The sequence below is a fragment of the Patella vulgata genome, chromosome 3 (genome assembly GCF_932274485.2).
Source record: "Patella vulgata chromosome 3, xgPatVulg1.2, whole genome shotgun sequence".
NCBI lineage: Eukaryota > Metazoa > Mollusca > Gastropoda > Patellidae > Patella > Patella vulgata.
In genome coordinates, this window is record NC_065881.2 from 9,309,144 (window position 1) to 9,329,182 (window position 20,039).

Genomic DNA, 20,039 nt, shown 5'->3' on the forward strand with positions numbered 1-20,039 from the left:
GAGAGAGAGAGAGAGGGCGGGGGTTAACGTCCACTCGACACAAACTAGGCCATTTCGGGACTAACATAAGGTTCAATTTTATTTCCATAATTCGCTTGCGCGTAGGGGTCTTTAGCAGTGGTAGGACACCGGGGGGCCCGGAGAAAACCCACGCGGTTGGACAGGCGACCCTACTCCTTGTCACGTACAACCGTGGAATCGAAACCACGCCAGTTGACTCAATGACAGACTTTATGATACAGGGCGCACCTGCTAACCATTCAGCCATCCACCCCTATAGAAAAAAGACGGGGATTTCCTCATCGAAACGCTGCACGGTAATAAATCCAATAAATATGAAATCTGATTAAAGTTACAATTGCAAATTTTCTAAGAAAGTCAAAACATAATTATTTCTATGTCTTTTGCTCAATAGGTTGTCAACTCACTATTATACGATCATAGGTATTATTCTTCCACTTAAAAAGCATTCACCCCGGAAATAATAACACAATTACCTCCCAATTACCTCCCTTGTTTTCTATTCTCCACCATGGAGTAGTTATCTTCAAACGTTGGAATTTGAAGATGAAAATGATATTTTTGCCAATTTCTCAACTGGCAATAGTGAATTATAGGATTAATAGGATTATTCTTTAACAAGGTAGGACTGTTTATAGATACCATCTATTTTAAGGCTTTATTTTAATAAATTTTAAAAATATAACTTAAAAATATGAAATTGCTACTTTAAAATACAGATCTACATTTCGTTTTTTTTTTATACTTTCGATGGCCTCTACTACATGAAGATCTGACCAGTTGTAATGCGGGATCGCGTCAGAGGTCATACGAGCGGCTTTTGGCCTTATGACGTCAGACATCTGATTAACCAATGAGCGTTGATGTTTCTAGTGGGTTACCCACAGTTCCATGCAACTCACCCCAAAAACTCGTCGTAACAGACCGTTTCATTGGCTGACATCAATTGGAACGCGTGTTATATAACAACTCTTCCAGATCCTAGTGTAGTAAAGACAAGTAAAACGAAATTTTGAACTATAAAAACGAAACGAAACAGGATCTGTGTTTTAATTAGATTGGTAAATATGTGTCCATAAAAGTGTACAATGTTTTCAAGATGCATTAGCCTATGTAAGATTTAGATAAGAACTGGCCGATCTTGCTATAATAGTTCAAAAATAGATAATTTTCCTCATGGTACATTGTATCATGCCCGTCTCCATTATCCCGGCCGGTGCCGAAAAGCAGGGGGGGGATGGCTGAATGGTTAGCGTGCGCGCGCTGTATCATAAAGTCTATCATTGAGTCGACTGGCGTGGTTTCGAATCCCCGGTTGTACGTGACAAGGAGTAGGGTCGCCTGTCCAACCTCGTGGGTTTTCTCCGGGTCCTCAGGTTTCCTCCCACAGCTAAAGATCCCTACGCGCAAGCGAATTATGGAAATAAAATTGAACCATATGTTAGTCCCGAAATGACCTAGTTTTGTGTCGAGTTTTCGTTTAACCAATTACTCTCTCTCTCTCCCTCTCCTTTACTTTTTAATTACTTTTATCTATAAACATCGCATAATTTTATACTACATTGATTTATTTCGTCCCCATTGTAAGAGACTTGCAACATAATTCAGGTGCCATCACGATCTTTACAAATCTCTCTAATAAAATTACAATTTCATCGAATAAAAAACATAATGGATCAAAATAATAATAGAAATCTGACAAGAAACAATTAGTCATTGAGCCTACAATGTTTTATTAATTTGACGTGGGGTTTTTAATAGATTGGTCGATCTCTAATTATCTAAATGTACTATATTATCACGTGTCTCGATGGTAAAGATTATATTAAGAATATATGGTTTATTTAGTTCCACGTGATTCCGATCAAGACCACTGTGTAGGTTATAGCCGATCTTATACAATCAGCCTTTCATAGAATACCACGTGGTCCCACTTGTTTTTACTGATATAAGACCATCTCTCCTCTTCTGAATCAACTTTATTGAACTGTATGGATGGGGAAACTAGCACGCCGCTACAGCTGTAGTATTATACACGGGGATATTAAAGCATAAAACTCTTATCAAGCTTTCAAAGAGAGTTGTGTTTGATATGTATTGACGGGAGGTGGTCTGTGAATGGAATCTTTGATTTTTGTTGATTTTATCGTCAGTAATAAATGATTGGGCTAATTAGTGAACCTCGGCAATGTAGAATTATTTTTAAATACACTAGTAGTATGTCCATCGGCTTCCATTGATTGGTTCTGAATGCGTTTGCTGGTGATTTACAGTACTTTGTTTTGAGAATTAGATACAGTGAAAACAAATAGACGAGTGGGACGGTTTATTCGAATTCTCTGCGTGTTAAATAACAAATAGACAGGAATGCGCATGTACTTTTATAATTTCAGTGTGCGTGCATGTCACTTAAAGAAGGAAGCCGTTTACTAAATTACAATTTTCGGAAACTGACCCGACGATAAAGTGTTGCGAGACAATGAATGGGTGATAACCGGAATTAACAGTCAATGCATGCGATTTTTTTTCAAATAATAAATCAAGCTTCTTGGTAAACATCACGTAATGTAACTCCCGCCATGGAGATATCGTCAGCTCCCCATTCCAGGTCCTGTTCTTTCAGAACACGTGCCAGACCAAACGACTTACAACTAAAAAAAGCCCGCCAGAGAACAAACAGTGTTCCAAATTGTCAACTGTTTCTAAAACTTCCAGAAGAAGGGTCCAAAACTTCTTTGATCTCCAAAGATCAGCTGTGTCGCGTTCGTTCCTTTAAAACCACGTCGAAACATGTGATAAATCGCGGCGACTCTTTTAAGAATAAGAGCACTAACAGTCTGATGTCCAGTGGCAGTGCCGTGACAGAACCGGACAAAAAACAAAGGACCCAAAGTGTCACGTCCGAGGACAGTCAGCCGGGGTCTTCCGCGCCGTCATATTTTAAAGTGGCTATTATTGGAAGTCTTGGAGCAGGAAAGTCGACACTGATTAGACAGTTTATGACGTCCGAGTGTATGGGGTATAATGCCATATCACGTAAGTACCATTTTATTCCATTGAGCATTTTAATTTTAACTGGTAAAAGTTGAGTTTTTTTTATTTAACCAATATTTTATTCACGGATACCAAAACATTGAACATTTTAACTGGTAAAAGTTGAGATTTTTATTTAACCAATATTTTATTCACGGATACCGAAACAAGTCAGTATATAAATGACTTTATTATTTAAAGTCAATAAAGATACATTATGTAAGATTTAGATAAAGAACTAGCCATTCTTGCTATAATAGATCGAAAATAGATAATGTAAAATGAATACTTTGAAAATTTCATTCAAATTACTCTATTGCGAGCGAAGATATCTATAGCCTTTGAAGGTTTGACAAGACGTGTGCAATAATTTCAACCACCGTACATACTGGTTGTTCGAAGCTAAGTCTCGCTCTTCCATTTTTAGATTAAATCAAAATATGTCTGAACTGTTCTAATCTATTTAATATCAGAGAAATCCAATGCCATCGAGACTTGATTATGGCCTGGATAAGTTAATTAAAGTCTAATTAGTAATCCAGATAACATTTGAGACATAAAGAAAGACCTGCAATAGGCAGATTTAGCTCTTGCATAATGTATGGTTAAACAATATAATTTTATTCACGGGATACCGAAACAAGTCAATTATATAAATCACTTCCGAAAAGCCAGATACATGAATGATGTAAATATTATAAGCTTAGCAACATATAGGGTTTTAAATTTTATAGAAAAAAAAAAATAATCTAGTTCTGGCTACCACGACCCAAAAGGGTTGATACTCGACAGTTTAGTTTGAAGTAGCTAATTTCACCCGGGGGATTGGATGGCTGAATGGTTAGCATGTGCGTGCTGTATCATAAGGCCCGTCTGTCATTGAGTCAACTGGCGTGGTTTCGAATCCCCGGTTGTACGTGACAAGGAGTAGGGTACTCCGGATACTCCGGTTTCCTCCCACTGCTAAAGACCCCTACGCGCAAGCGAATTATTGAAATAAAATTAAACCATATGTTAGTCCCGAAATGACCTAGTTTGTGTTGAGTGGACGTTAAACCCCATCTCTCTCTCTCTCTCTTCACCCGGGCCCAAATTCAATGGCCTACAAAATTCACTGGGTTAAAATGAAACCACATATTTTGGGGTGAAATAATGGTACCCAACATCAAAGGATGACTTCACATCTGTATTTTAAACACTGCTAATAATTGTGAGACAAATGGCGATTCAAAAAATCAAACAAGTTCTTTCGTTTCCTTAAAATTTCTAATCGTCATTTGAGGGACTGTTAAGCCCTTGCAAACAGCACTATTTTGAAAGTGGAATCTCTAAAAGGAAAACTGATCCAAAAATGGGTGAGTTCTCTTCCCAAAGATATGATGAATTGAAAATATCTGAGTTCTCTTTCCAAAGATATGATAAATTGAAAATGGTTGAGTTTTCTTCCCAAAGATATGATAAATTGAAAAAAAATGAGTTTTCTTCCCAAAGATATGATGAATTGAAAACAGTTGAGTCATCTTCCCAACCATATTGTTTATGTAAAAGATTTGAAGTATTGACTGCATTGTGTTCATGTGGGAGGTTACACCCAAATCCCTAGCTTCTGTATTATTAAAATATATTGGAAAAAAACTATAAGCGTCTTAATAGTATTTGTTAGTTGGCTTAATTCTTGTATATAGAGGATATTTGTCGTTTTGTCGTGAATAACATATTCGTGAAAATATAAACGTTTTCTTGCTTTGAGGTGAAATAAAATATGTTATTCACGACAAAACGACAAATGTTCTATTTATTTTATGATTTTACAATCATTTTAGGTAAAAACAACATGGACTACTGCTAGCCAGTGGAATAACACTTTTATTTCACTGATAAAACGCAGTATTCCACTACTGAACATAAAATTAAATAGTATATTATAAAAATCAATGTATTAACTACTCACAGTTAATGTTTACCAATGATTATGTGGTGATTATGAGAAATTAGTATCTTGAGTTGCTAAACAATCTATAAGATTAAATGAAGCAGCAGGTTGTATAACACTGAATATCACTGACGCTGTGCACACTAATAGCTGTAAATGTTCTTGTCTCGCAAACACTCAATCGGATCAAAACACAGATCCTATTTCGTTTCGTTTTTTATAGTTCAAAATTTAGTTTTACCCGTCTTTACTACACTTGGATCTGGAAGAGTTGTTATATAACCCGCATTCTTGATGAAGTGAGGGATTAGCCAATGGAACGGTCTGCTACGGCTATGGGTAAACCACTAGAAACGTCAACACTGATTGATTAATCAATGTCTGACGTTATAGGGTCAAAAGCCGCTCGTATGACCCCTGAAGTGACCTTCCTTTACAACCAGTCAAATCTTCGTGTAGTAGAGGCCATAGAAATTATAAAAAACGAAAGGAAATATAGATTTGTATTTGAATCAGATTGATAATAATTGCAAATGGTGGAATGTGAGTATTTAATTAGGTGATGATAAGATTCTTTTGAAGACAAAGTGTAATCAACTGATTTATCAGTTAAAATTAGACATTTGGAATATCGACTTGTCTTCTAGACTTTCCACATAAACATTCAATGACATTGAAAGACAGAGAGGGGAGGGATGATGGGGGGGGGGGGCGCTAGACACAAACTAGATTTTTCGGAACTACCATATTGTTCAGTTTTATTTCAACAATAGCGCATAAATAAGGGTCTATAATGGGAGGAAACTGAAGAAACTGAGAAATGGGGTTTAACGTCCACTCAACACAAACTAGGTCATTTCGGGACTAACATATGGTTTAATTTTATTTACATAATTCGCTTGCGCGTAGGGGTCTTTAGCAGTGGGAGGAAACCGGAGGCCCCGGAGAAAACCCACAAGGTTGGACAGGCGACCCTACTCCTTGCCACGTACAATCGGGGATTCGAAACCACGCCAGTCGACTCAATGACAGACTTTATGATACAGCGCGCGCAAGCTAACCATTCAGCCATCCAACCCCCCCTTAATTGGAAACACCAGAAGCGAACCCGAGACCTCCAGGTTAGCAAGCCAGCGTCTTACTAAATGAACCAACACCATTCGATTACAAGATTAACTGTTAAAGCAAATAAAGGCTGTCAGAATTGTTTTTATAAGATTGACATGAACAAATTATAATGAAAACCTTGAACTGAACTTATATCAGCTGGATGATCGATTGTACAAATCATCCTAACTATAGCAGCATCAGAGTATATTATTATAGTCTATCAGCTATCTGTAAGCAATATCAGACTATACAAATATTATATTATTTAAATCTCTGTCCATGTATTCTACTCCCATAGGGTATAGGTCGTCTCGTCCAGTTGTACTGTTAAAGATACTTTATGGGAGATTAGATAAAGAGCTGGCAGTTATTACTATAATAGGAGTTAAAAACCGAGAATTTAGAGATTGAATTTTCGACCTAGCCTTGATCATAATTACTTAAAGGAGCTAAGTCACTAATATTTGTGACCTAGAAAATGACACAAATGGGTCGCAACGCATATAATAATGTAATATGGATGTATATAAATTGATTTACATTCAATCGTTTCTGTTTTTACTGTAATTTCTAATCAGTTAGGTTCGGCGAAATACGCCAGTATTCTCAATCGAATTTCAATCTCTAGCGTCCGGTTATTCCAGTCTACGCCGATAGTATTTATTGGACATGCTCTCCACATAAGAATATGAAATGTAAAATGTTTATTTTGTCTTTAAATATTGGATATCAGACGCCCATCTTTTCCCGGTAAGATCACAACATCAATGTTGATTTAAACCAACAAATAAATCGTGTTTTCAATGTTAGAGACTTAGCTACTTTAAGTCTGTACAATGTAAAAAACATAGTCTCGATTATCCATTTCATGATTTAATCATGAATGAAAGTTGAGCAGCAAATTAGATCCTAATGCAGTAAATATCACAGGCTAGTAATGACATCGAGCGTTGATTATGGCCTGGATAAGTTAATTAATGTCTAATTACGAATTGTACTATTAATCATCATTTACCCTGGTTATCACCGTATTCCACAATCATGTGTCAATAATGCACAGTATATTAAAGGTCACGGTATAAAAGCTTCAATTATGTCAACATATCCTTTCCATGTCAATATTAACAGCAACAGGTAAATTTCAACGTTAGTAATTTCTGCTGTTCCCCCGGGGGTAGTTGTAACTTTCTGTCAATAAACAATCTGTGACGTCATTTTAGTCCTTCTGATCATACAACTGTAGACTAGAATATGAGCAGAAGGACTAAAATGACGTCACAGATTGTTTATTGACTGAAAGTTACGACTACTCACGGAGAACAGTGGAAATTAATTACGTTGAAATTTACTTGTTGCAGGTAATATTGACATTCGGGTTCGTGTTATACTTATGAAAAGGATATGTTGAGATAATTACTAGCATTATTTAAAAAATTCATGAAGCTTTTCCGGTGACCTTTAACCTGATTCTGTTGAATTAAGGAGCCACAATGGCTCAGTGAGTAAGATGTTTGGTGGTTAACCTGAAGTTCTCTGTTTGGTTCCCTGACCCCGTAGTTGGCCAAGAAAGTTCATCAGGATTTTCCAGCATGGTTCCTCCTTGGCAAGGGTGGCAAGGGACAGCACATAGTTGTTTGGATGGGATGCAAAATCGAGGTCCTGTGTACACATTGTCGTACTCCCATCTTTATTAGCCCAGTCTATGCAGTAAAGTAGGGTGTTGAATCCTCTTTAATCATATAAATCAACACCATTTATATATAAACTTTGAACCAGACCCATGGGTTCTGCTCGGGTAACACTTCGTTACACGCTGCTTTCATTGATGAAGTAGGTGTATGCTTGAACCAGACCCATGGGTTCTGCTCGGGTAACAGTTTGTTACTCACTGCTTTCATTGATGAAGCATGTGAATGTTTATTAAGATAGAGACCTGGACAATTATAGTGAAATGTCACCGATACCCTGAAGGCCATGTATTGATGGTTACAGTGATGCTTGTCCTCCTCTAGCTAATTACATGTTATAGTCACACCACTGCCTAAATATTTAGTGTGGGTGTATTAAAACATGTCAACAATTAGCTTGTGAGAGAGAGAATGAGAGAGAGAGAGAGAGCTGCAAGAAACCGGAGGACCTGGAGAAAACCCATGAGGTTGGACAGGCTTCCCAGCACCTTGTCACGTACAAGCAGAGAATCGATACCACACCTGTTGCCAGTTGACTCAATGACGGACATTATGATCTACATATATATGTTTTACAGTATGAAAGTTGAAATGAAATGAAATTGGGTTTAACGCCCTACTTTTACGAATTCCACTTGTCAAGGAGAGAGAGAGAGAGAGAGAGAGAGAGAGCGCCATTCAACACAAACTAGGTCATTTCGGGATTAACACATGGTTCAGATTTATTTAAATAATTTGCTTGTACGTAGGGTTCTTAAGCAGTGGGTGGAAACCGGACGACCCGGCAAAAACCCATGAGGTTGGACAAGCGACCCTACTCCTTGTCACGTACAACCGGGGATACAGCTCAACACTTGTTGACTGCACAGATGATTTAGCTGCTGTGTGTGTATATTTTGTTGCCTGGCAACCTATCTCTATTTCTGTAAGTGATTGTGTAGGTAGAGGGGCCCCAGTGCACTGCTTTATCCTTGGGGCTATAATGCTGTTAAAACGATCCTAATTGATTTCTGTATATTTTGATCGATATATGAAAATGAAATTGAAAACAACAAAAGAATTTATTTTTACATGCAACATCACTAATTCATGTTAATGTTCTTAATTGATTTTTGTCCATACAAAAGCCTTGAAACCCCCTTTTCGATGTTTGCTTGTTCCAATATAGATTAGTGTGGTGACTTCCCAACAAATTAATAACATTACAATTAAATCTGACACAGGATTTATATTTTAGTCAGAAATAATTGTGCTACGCTGCAAAAAATAAATTTGTACATATTATTTTGTGTAAATCTGCTGCTGGAACTTTAAGGTTTTATCACAGGATTTCTGTCAACGAATTTAAGATTCTGTTTCTTCGCAAAAAACTTTCTGTGTAAATCTGATGTATGATCAACATTCTAATCTATCAATAAATGGATACATTTTTTTAATAAAATTCTCTCAACGATGCATTATTATCAAAAATTACATGTAGAAATACGTGAAAAAACTGCATTATTCCGCAATATGACCTGTATCCCTTTAAATAACATTTTCTTTGCGTTCATTTCTGTCATTTCTTTAAATTAAATGGGGATTGGATCTGTCATTGAGTCAACAAGATGGTTTCGATTTCTCAGTTGTACTTGCCAAGGAGAAGGGTCGTCTGTCCAACCTCGTGGGTTTTCTCCGGGTTCTCTGGTTTTCTTCCACGGCTAAAGACCCCTACGCACAAGCTAATTATTGAAATAAAATTAAACCATATGCTAGTCCCGAAATGACCTAGTATGTGTCTAGTGGACTTATAAACCCCATCTCTCTCTTTCTCTCTCTCTCGGGAGCCACGGTGGCTAGGTGGTTAAGACGCTGGCTCGCTAGCCTGGAGGTCGGGTGTTCGTTCCCTGCATTGGCCGAGAAAGTTCATCTGGATTTTCCGACGTGATTTCCCCTTGTCAGTGGTGTAGAACGGAGGGCCTGACAAGGACAACTGTCTAGTCCTTCGGATGAGACAAAAAACCGAGGTCCCTTGTATACATTAGAATGCACGTAAAAGATTCCTTGGCGGTTGGAATTCGATAGTGCCGCTGCCCGGGCAAAATTTCCCTCATAGCACACTGTATGGCGTATGCCCGTCTTCATTAGCCCAGTATAGGAGCAGAACAGTAGGGTGTTAAACCCCATTTCATTTCATTTCATTTCATTTCTCTCTCTCTCTCTCTCTCTCTCTCTCTCTCCTTTAACTAAAATAACATAGTCATTAGTAAACATTAACTGTAAGTAGTTAATACATTGATTTTTATAATATACTATTATACAAGAATTGAGCCAACTAACATTCAATTAAGACGCTTATAGTTTTTTTCCGATATATTTTAATAATACAGAAGCTAGGGATTTGGGTGTAACCTCTCACATGAACACAATACAGTCAATACATCCAACCTTTGACATAAACGATATGTTTAGTGTTTTATACAAATGGAAACTGAGAGAGAGAGAAATAGTTTAGCCGTGTTTCTGTAGAATTACTTACTTTCTTACTTTCGTTAACAAGATTTTATCCAAGTGTGGTTTAATGGGCCAGAGTGGGACATTAAGTAATATATTGATATCAATATATTTCAATATATTATTATTGCGCAATATCTTGCCCGAGACCATTAAACCACTGAAAATACAGACACTATCTCTCAAATCGTCCAATTTTCATCTAGTTTATATAATGTGAGAGAGAGAGAGAGAGAGAGGAACATTAAGTAATTTATTGATACCAATATATATTATTATTAGGCAATGTCTTGCTCGAGACTATTAAACTACTGAAAATACAGACACTATCTCTCAAATCCAAGTGCAATATTTTATCTAGTTTAAATAATGTGAGAGAGAGAGAGAGAGAGAAATGGGGTTTAACGTCCACTCGACACAAACTAGGTCATTTCGGGACTAACATATGGTTTAATTTTATTTACATAATTCGCTTGCGCGTAGGGGTCTTTAGCAGTGAGAGGAAACCGGAGGACCCGGAGAAAACCCACGAGGTTGGACAACCGGGGATTCGAAACCACGCCAGTCGACTCAATGACAGACTGTATGATACAGCGCGCACACGCTAACCATTCAGCCATCCAACCCCCCAGAGAGAGAGAGAGAGAGAGCAAATTATTGAAATGAAATTGAACCATGTGTTGGTCCCGAAATGGCCTAGTTTGTGTCGAGTGGAGGTTTCTCTCTCGCTCTCTCTCTCTCTTAATAGCTTCAAGTTCAACATTTTCAAGTTAGATTCTTAACAGAACATTTTTCATGAGATTCAAATGATTTTTTATTTATCAAAACCCGGAAGAACTAAGAAATAAATTGAGTATCTGATCAACATTTAAAAGAAAACGTTTCTAAAAAGAAAGGGTTTTATTTATGAAGACCCGGAAGAAATAAATAGGTCTGGCCTTATTAGCTATTATTACGATCTTCTTCAATATATAAAAGATGACATCAGGTGTTCTAAGGAAGAATGTACCATCTGTCTTCTGGCCGACTTTCGTTACCACTAAAGAAACGTGTCGTATAGTAGAAAAATGCAATTGTGCAATTTGTATTATTCTTCTTGGCAGCTGATTTTAAGGGCAAACACCGGTAATGATTTTTCGTATTACTTGAAAAAAAATATCCGTAGGAATTCATAAGATCTAAACAATATCTTGGCAGTCTGGGCATGTATAATTTTTTTTCTCTTGAGTTTTATAGCAATGATATTTACGTTAGTTATTTCTGGTGTAGGAGACAATATCTAGACCGAGCCAAATACACCATATTCTGCTACTGACATAAAACAAAAAAAACCCCCAAAAATAGGGTTTTACCTTTTACTCCAACAGACTAATGAAATGTGATGTGATGAAATGAAATGAAGGTTAGTGGTGCAGGTCCAGGAGGAGGGGGGAGGGGGAGGGGTCAGGGGGTCAGCCCCCCCTCCCATGTGGAGCCTACACAAGAGAGAGCCTAGGAGGGAGCTTCTACATTTAAAAAAGTAAATTTCCTTCAGAAATGGCCTCAGAGGCCAGGAAATCATCTTCAAACATTTAAAATTTTTGAGGGAGAGAACCCTATACCCCTTATGAAAATCTCAGGTCAATCATGCTTGAACAGGCACCCTTGCTCATTTTTCTGCACACCCAGCCCTTGGCTTAATGTCCTACTGTTCTGCACCGACTGGGCTAATGAGGACAGGCATAAACCATACAGTGTGCTGAGGGAAATTTTACCCAGGCAGTGGCACTACGGCCTACTCCTATTTTGAATTCCAACTGTCGAGGGGTCTTTTATGTGCGTACGCAGGACCTCGGCTTTCAAGTCCCTTGTTACAAATGGAGCAGAAACACATTATGGTACACGATTATGGTAAAATGTTTATTTTGTCTTAAATATTGCCTTTTTACCGGTAAAATTTCAACATCAATGTTGATTTAAATTGATAAATAATTTGTGTTTTCAATGTCGAAGACTTTGAATGATATTGAGTTAAAGACTTAGCTACTTTATGGTAAAATGTTTATTTTGTCTTAAATATTGCCTTTTTACCGGTAAAATTTCAACATCAATGTTGATTTAAATTGATAAATAATTTGTGTTTTCAGTGTCGAAGACTTTGAATGATATTGATTTAAAGACTTAGCTACTTTAAGTATTGCATCAGTCAGTTAACACATCCTTGTTAGCAGAACCCAGAAAATGTGTACATACATAATGCATGTAGATAGAAACTATAGATTAACCTATCTAGTTGATAATCCATGCTTCCAACAAAGTCAGATAAAGAAGTTACAGTGCTGTATAATTTATATATATTCCCTGCTTTACATCACAAACATAGCGTGCGTTATACACAAGATAAGATAAATTATAAACAATTAAACGGTCTCAGACTACTATAATTCTCTCTACATTTACTGCAATCAATGTTAAATCCAGGAGATAACTTTGCCAACGTGACAAGGAGTAGGGTTGCCTGTCCTACCTCGTGGGTTTTCTCTGGGTCCTCAAGATTCCTCCCACTGCTAAAGACCTCTACGAACAATCAAATTTTTGAAATTGTGTTAGTCTCGAAATGATCTAGTTTGTGTTGAGTGGTCCTCTCTCTCTCTCTCTCTCTCTCTCTCTCTCTCTGGGTGGTCAAAAAACAATTTCCAGGAAGTGACCTCATTTTAATAGGCGATCATCCTATTTCAAGTCTGTTTACTTCTTGATCCTTTCACCCCAATATCATGAATATTCACCAAAACCTGACAGAAAATGGCAATTCAAACACTCTTCTTTGATTCTAGACCGAAAAGAGAATAAAAATTGCCATGTAAGGGATGGGGGGGGGAATAGCTATAAATAGCGACGTTACCAATCATGACATCAGGGAAAGCAATTTTCTAGTCTTTGTCCAAATGCCATAATATTTTACGAAATTCAAGTCAGGATCGTGCTTGTTAAGTGGTAGTAGGCCTAGAATTTTGGCTTAAGTATTTTTTTAAGCCAGACTCTCCATGTCAGTAAGTAAGGTAAAGTCCCGTTCACACTTGGCCGCAATAAATTTCAAGAAATTGACCCGTTTACATTAGTTTGAAATAACCGATCTAGGAACTGTGCCAGGCACACCAAATGTGGAACTCTTCACAGAAAAGTTAATTTCGGTCCCTATGTAAATTACCCGAATGAAAACAAATATGGTTGTTGATTTAGTTTGGGCAGGGATTTTGACAGAACTGATAAAAGACCTGTCAAAGTTCGCGGGGGGAAAAAAGGTCAATTTCATTTGGCACATACAGATGTGGTCAATGTCATCCTTTGATGGGGCAATTGGGTGGTCGAATGGTTAACGAAATGAAATGAAATGAAATGGGGTTTAACATCCTACTGTTCTGCTCCTATACTGGGCTAATGAAGACTGACATATGCCATACAGTGTGCTATGAGGGAAATTTTGCCCGGGCAGCGGCACTATCGCCTACTCTTATATCGAATTCCAACTGCCAAGGGATCTTTTATGTGCATTCCAATGTATACAAGGGACCTCGGTTTTCCGTCTCATCCGAAGGACTAGACAGCTGTCCTTGTCAGGCCCTCTGTTCTGCAGCACTGACAAGGGGGAACCACGTTGGAAAATCCAGATGAACTTTCTCGGCCAATGCAGGGATCGAACACCCGACCTCCAGGCTAGCGAGCCAGCGTCTTAACCACCTAGCCACCGTGGCTCCCTGAATGGTTAACATGTGCGCATTGCAACAGAAGGAATGTCATCGAGTCAAGTGGCGTGTTTTGGTGTCACCTGTCCAACGTCTTGAGTTTTCTCTGGGTCTTCTGGATTCCCCCCACTGCTTAAGATCCCTACGTGCAAGCAAATTATTGAAATAAAATTGAACCATATGTTAGTCCCGAAATGACCTACTTTGTGTCGAGTGGATGTTATGCCTGTCCAACGTCCAACCTCGTGGGTTTTTTTTCCGGTCTCTCCCTCTCTCTCTCTCCCTCTCTCGCTCTCTCACACACATTATTTAAACTAGATGAAATATTGGACTTGCGTGACGATTTGATAGATAGTGTCTGTATTTTCAGTGGTTTAATGGTCTCGGGCAAGACATTGCGTAATAATAATATATTGAAATATATTGGTTTCAATATATTACTTTATGTCCCACTCTTGCCCATTAAACCACACTTGAATAAATTTCTGAATCTAGTTAATGAAAGTAAGTAATTTCACAGAAAACACAGCTAAACCATTTCCTGGTCCGGTTTTGTCTTGTTATTAGATTGATACCATCGTCCAAGATGACGAGCGGCATGAAATAGCTTATATCACACCACTCTGGCCATGTCGTGGTCATTTATAACTTTATAATTAACACTTTCCATATCCGGCAATCCCACCCGAGATGATTGACTTTTCAAATAATTAGTCTTTAAACAACTGCCCTCGTGATAAATGGAGCTAACTAAACTATCGTTCCGGTGTAAATTATCGCCGACATTCGGTGGTGAAGACTAATTGATAGGGTCTCCTGGTGCTATTACGGACTGAATGAGGATAACCAATTACTATAGACCTATTTCATGGGAGTGGGTGGCCGAATGGTTGGGGTACGCGTTGTATCATAAGGTCTGTGATTGTGTCAACTGGCATGGTTTTGATCTCCCGGTTGTACGTGACAAAGTTTAGGGTCACTATCCAACCTCGTGGGATTTCAGTGGGTCATCCGGTTTCCTTCCACTACTAAACACCCCTACGCTCAAGCGAATTATTGAAATAAAAATGAACCACATGTTAGTCCTGAAATGACCTAGCCTAGTTTGTGTCAAGTGGACAGTAAACGTGTAAGCTGATACCGTTGACTAATGAAGCTAGGCCTTTTAGTAATGACAATTTTTGTCATTAAATCATAAGTGGTCAGTATTCTAAACTAATATTTAGTATGTATAGAAAGTGGTTAGAAATTATACAATTGTCATTAAGTAGCAAGTGAGTAACTAGCTGTAAAAAATGTGACTATTTATAACACCCATCACTATTGAATACACAAACCTAACCAATAGTTGTGTATATCATTCAATAGTCACAGTTTTAACACCTTAGTGACATAACACCTACTTAATAACTACAGCCTGATTACTAACAATTTTAACTAACTAATACACATTATGTTTATATAAACTGATTACGTTTATAGTGATACACGGTACAACTAGATACTTTTCCTCGCCAGACCCTGTGTGATGTGTTTTCAATTCCCAGCTTATATCATCTTATGAGTCCAACCTTCGATGATGGGTTGTATGTTCAATCTAGTTGGGGGTGTAAAATTGAACATACAATAATTCAACAACTCACTTCTTCTTGAGGTCGGGTGTTCGAGCCCTACATTGGCCGAGAAAGTTCATCAAGATTTTCCAGCGTGATTTCCCCTTGTCATTGATGCAGGATGGAGGGCCTGACAAGGACAGCTGTCTAGTCGTTCGGATAGGAAAAAAACGAGGTCCCGTGTACACTTTGGCGTGCACATAAAAGATCCCTTGGCAGTTGGAATTCCATATAAGAGTAGGCCGTAGTGTGTTTTCAATTCCCAGCTTGTACGTGACAAGGAGTATATAATATATATAAAATTGAACCATGTTAGTCCCGAAATGACCTAGTTTGTGTCAGGTGGAGGAATGAACATTAAACCCCATATCTCCCTCTCTCGTCCGGTTTCGACCCACTGCTAAAGAACCCTACGTACAAGTGAACTATTGAAATAAATCTGAACCATCTGTTAGTCCCGAAATGACCTAGATTGTGTCGAGTGGACTTTAAACCCTCTCTCTCTCTCTCTCTCTCCCCTCTTTCTCTCTCTCTCTCTCTCTCTGTCTCTCTCAATACTAACAAATGCCTTTGAAAGTCTAGAAGACAAGTTGATATTTTAAATGTCTAATTTTAACTGATTTATTAGTTGATTACACTTTGTCTTCAACAGAATGTTATCATCACCTAATTAAATACTCACATTCCACCATTTGCAATTATTATTGGCAGATCACACGCCCAGATAAAGTAAATGTCTTCAAATAGCAAATAGTTTAGTTCATGCAGTCGTCAATAATAGTTTTCTCCGGGTCCTCCAATTTCCTCCCACTGCTAAAGGCCCCTACGCGCAAGTGAATTATTGAAATAAAATTGAACCATATGTTAGTCCCGAAATGAGACTACCACATTTATAATCAGGTTTGAATCGGAAATGAAATGGGGTTTAACGTTCTGCTCCAATTCGGCTCATGAAGATGTGCATAAGCTGTACCGTGTGCTATGAGGGACATTTTGCCGGAACAGCAACGCTAAGGGTTACTCTTCTATCGAATTCCAACTGCCAAAGGATCTTTTATGTGCATACCATCCGAATGATTAGACGGCTGTCCTTGTCAGGCTCTCCTTCGTGCATCATTGACAAGGGGAAACCTGTGAATAAGACAAACTAAATAGAATTAAACAAAAGATGTCAAATCAAGTGAATGTACGCTTTGCAATCGTGGACCTGTATTGATTCAGGCTTCAGGCTGGCCAAAGTTAACTAGTTAAATTATTTTTTGACTAGTTAGCTTAAAGTTAAAGATTTAACAAGGAACTCTCTCTCTCTCTCTCTCTCTCTCTCTCTCTCTCCCCCCCTGAATGATATTCATGATTGCAATTTGATTTTTTTTGGAGGTTGGATGGCTGAATGGTTAGCACGTGCGCACTGTACCATATAAAGTCTGCCATTGAGTCAACTGGCGTGGTTTCGATTCCCCGGTTGTACGTGACAAGGAGTAGGGTCGCCTGTCCAACCTCGTGGGTTTTCTCCGGGTCCTCCGGTTTCCTCCCACTGCTAAAGACCCCTACGCGCAAGCGAATTATTGAAATAAAATTAAACCATATGTTTGTTCCGAAATGACCTAGTTTGTGTCGAGTGGACGTTAAACCTCATTTCTTTCTCTCGCTCTGCAATTTGATTTGTCTCTCTCTCTATCTCTTTGTCTCTCTCTCCTCCGCCTCCTATGTCAAGACCCCTACACTCAAGCGAATTCTTGAAATTAAATTGAATGTATGTTAGTCCCAAAATGACCTTATCAAGCTCTCTCTCTCTCTCTCTCTCTCTCTCTCTCTCTGGTAGAATCAATCATTCATGATTGCAATTTCATTTGTCACCGGAATTAACCGTTGAATAAGCTCACTTGATACCATGGAGTCATTGGAAGTACAGGATGACATGAAGAACATCGAACATGAACGAGTTATTCTAACACAAACAGTCGGTCAAATGGAATATTTATGAAGCCTTTGATTGATTCTATTTGTTACTTTTTTCCTAATATTGAATTAACGAGGGATGAAGCGCAACTCGAGAAATAGAGATGGATATTTGGGATTGCTTTAGACAAATGTTCAGACATTCCCTGGCCGCGTGTATATTGTAGTCTCGTTATTTCCTCGCAGACACACTAAACAAGACTTTCAGAGCAATTGGAAATCGGCAGACCAGAAAAGAATCGAGAGGTTTATTTTGATTTTGGCACCTGGAAATTTCTCAGTCAGACTAATAACTGATAGCTAAACATTGAACAAAATCGTGTTATTATTACTTTTAGACAAATTAAAGTTTTTCAGAAGGAGAATAGTTATTATAGTATTTTTTGTATTTAATAGCTAATATTCTACAGGGGTTCACGATGGCCCAGTGAGTAGGCTATGGAACAGACTCATTAACCAGTAGATCTCTATGTAAATGAAATGAAATGGGGTTTAACGTCCTACTGTTCTGCTCCTATACTGGGCTAATGAAGACGGGCATACAGTGTACTGGCCGAGAAAGTTCATCCAGATTTTCCGGCGTGGTTCTCCCTTGTCAGTGATGCAGGACGGAGGGGCTGACAAGGAAAGCTGTCCCGTGTACACATTGGCGTGCACGTAAAAGATCCCTTGGCAGTTGGAATTCGATATAAGAGTAGGCCGTAGCGCCGCTCCCCGGGCAAAATTTCCCTCATAGCACACTGTATGGCGTATGCCCGTCTTCATTAGCCCAGTTTAGGAGCAAAACAGCAGGACGTTAAACCCCATTTCATTTCATTTCATTTGTCTGCAGGTTTGTCTTATCGGTTATGTTTTTTATGTGTAGTGCAGTCCTCCTGCACTTACTAATAGGGATGAAATAGTTTATAAACGTTTATTTTATGATCTGTAATTACAGGGGTTCAAATATATGTTTAATATAAATAAAACGAATCAAGTGTCTTCAGTGGTTTCTCAACCCTTTTTTTGTCAATGGCACACCTTGGAACACTTGAAAAAATAGTGGCATACCAGGCTAAATAAATATCAAACATATTTCAATTTTGCGAAATAAAAACATGATAAGTCAGACGGCATACAACCGTAGACAGAGACCAGTCATAGACACATAGAATGACTCTAAATAAAGAATATTCTGTGTAATTAACTACTAATTACTTTTCCGTTTTTTTCAAATTACCATTTTTTCTATATTAGTACCAATTTTTTTCTATATTATATTGTTTTTTTTTTCTCTATATTACCATTTTTTTCTATATTACGGTTTTTTTTTCTATACCATGTTTTTTTTCTATATTACCGTTTTTTTCTATATTACCGTTTTTTTCTATATTATGTTTTTTTCTATATTATGTTTTTTTTTCTATATTCCCATTTTTTCTATATGAGTGTCTGGCATATAATTTGCTGATTAAATTATATTATTTAAACATACATTATCCATGAGCTAAATCTTTAGACCTGAAATTAATATAAAATTAGTTATTAACATGAAAAGTTTACAATCAACTCTTGATGGCATCGGAAACTCGAGATTTTAACTAGATTAGAACTGTTCGGATCACCATTTAAATTTTTTATTTAAAATGGAGGGAGAGAGAAAGAGAGAAATGGGGTTTAACGTCCACTCGACACAAACTAGGTCATTTCGGGACTAACATATGATTTAACTTTATTTCAATAATTCGCTTGCGCGTAGGGGTCTTTAGCAGTGGGAGGAAACAGGAGGACCCGGAGAAAACCCACAAGCTTGGACAGGCGACCCTACTCCTTGTCACGTACAACTGGGGATTCGAAACCACGCCAGTCGACTCAATGACAGACTTTATGATACAGCGCGTGCACGCTAACAATTCAGCCATCCAACCCCCCACAAACAGTGATAACTTGGCTCAGAATGAAGTAATTTGAATGAAATTTTCAATATTTTCATTTTGAATTATCTATTTTTGAGCTGTTATAGCAAGAATGGTCAGTTCTTTATCTAAATCTTATATAATGTATCTTTAAGTCTGTCATTTTTTTGCATTGTACTATATTAGTCTGCACGTTTTTGTAAATTGATTTGATTTTTTAAAAAAAAAACAACAAAAAACAAAAAATGTTCCAGATACAATGATCTTAAATCAATAATTTTAGAGTCCTGAGTCCAAAAAATATTCTCGACAGTTGGAATTCGATATAAGAGTAGGCCCTAGAGCTGCTGTCTGGGCAAAATTTCCCTCATAGCACATTGTATGGTGTATGCCCGTCTTCATTAGCCCAGTTCGGAGCAGAACAGCAGGACAGTAAACCCATTTTATTTCCTATTACAGTGCACTCCCGAGCACCAAAGATCAAAGTACACCATCCTGAATCCAGTTCAGTAATGTACTTTCTAGACCTATTAATCGTCAATAATATGTTTTTTGATGTGATAAACAAGTCT

General features: G+C 37.9%; 1 protein-coding gene across 1 annotated transcript in view; it reads left to right on the forward strand.

Moving 5' to 3' along the window:
- The first annotated feature begins 2,031 nt into the window (after positions 1-2,031).
- Positions 2,032-20,039, forward strand: part of LOC126815939 (GTP-binding protein GEM) — a 78,561-nt gene continuing 60,553 nt past the window's right edge. Inside the window, exon 1 of the mRNA XM_050542062.2 lies at positions 2,032-3,057. Coding sequence (XP_050398019.1) covers positions 2,601-3,057 — 457 coding nt within the window. The 5' untranslated portion in view covers positions 2,032-2,600. The remainder of the gene's footprint in view (positions 3,058-20,039) is intronic.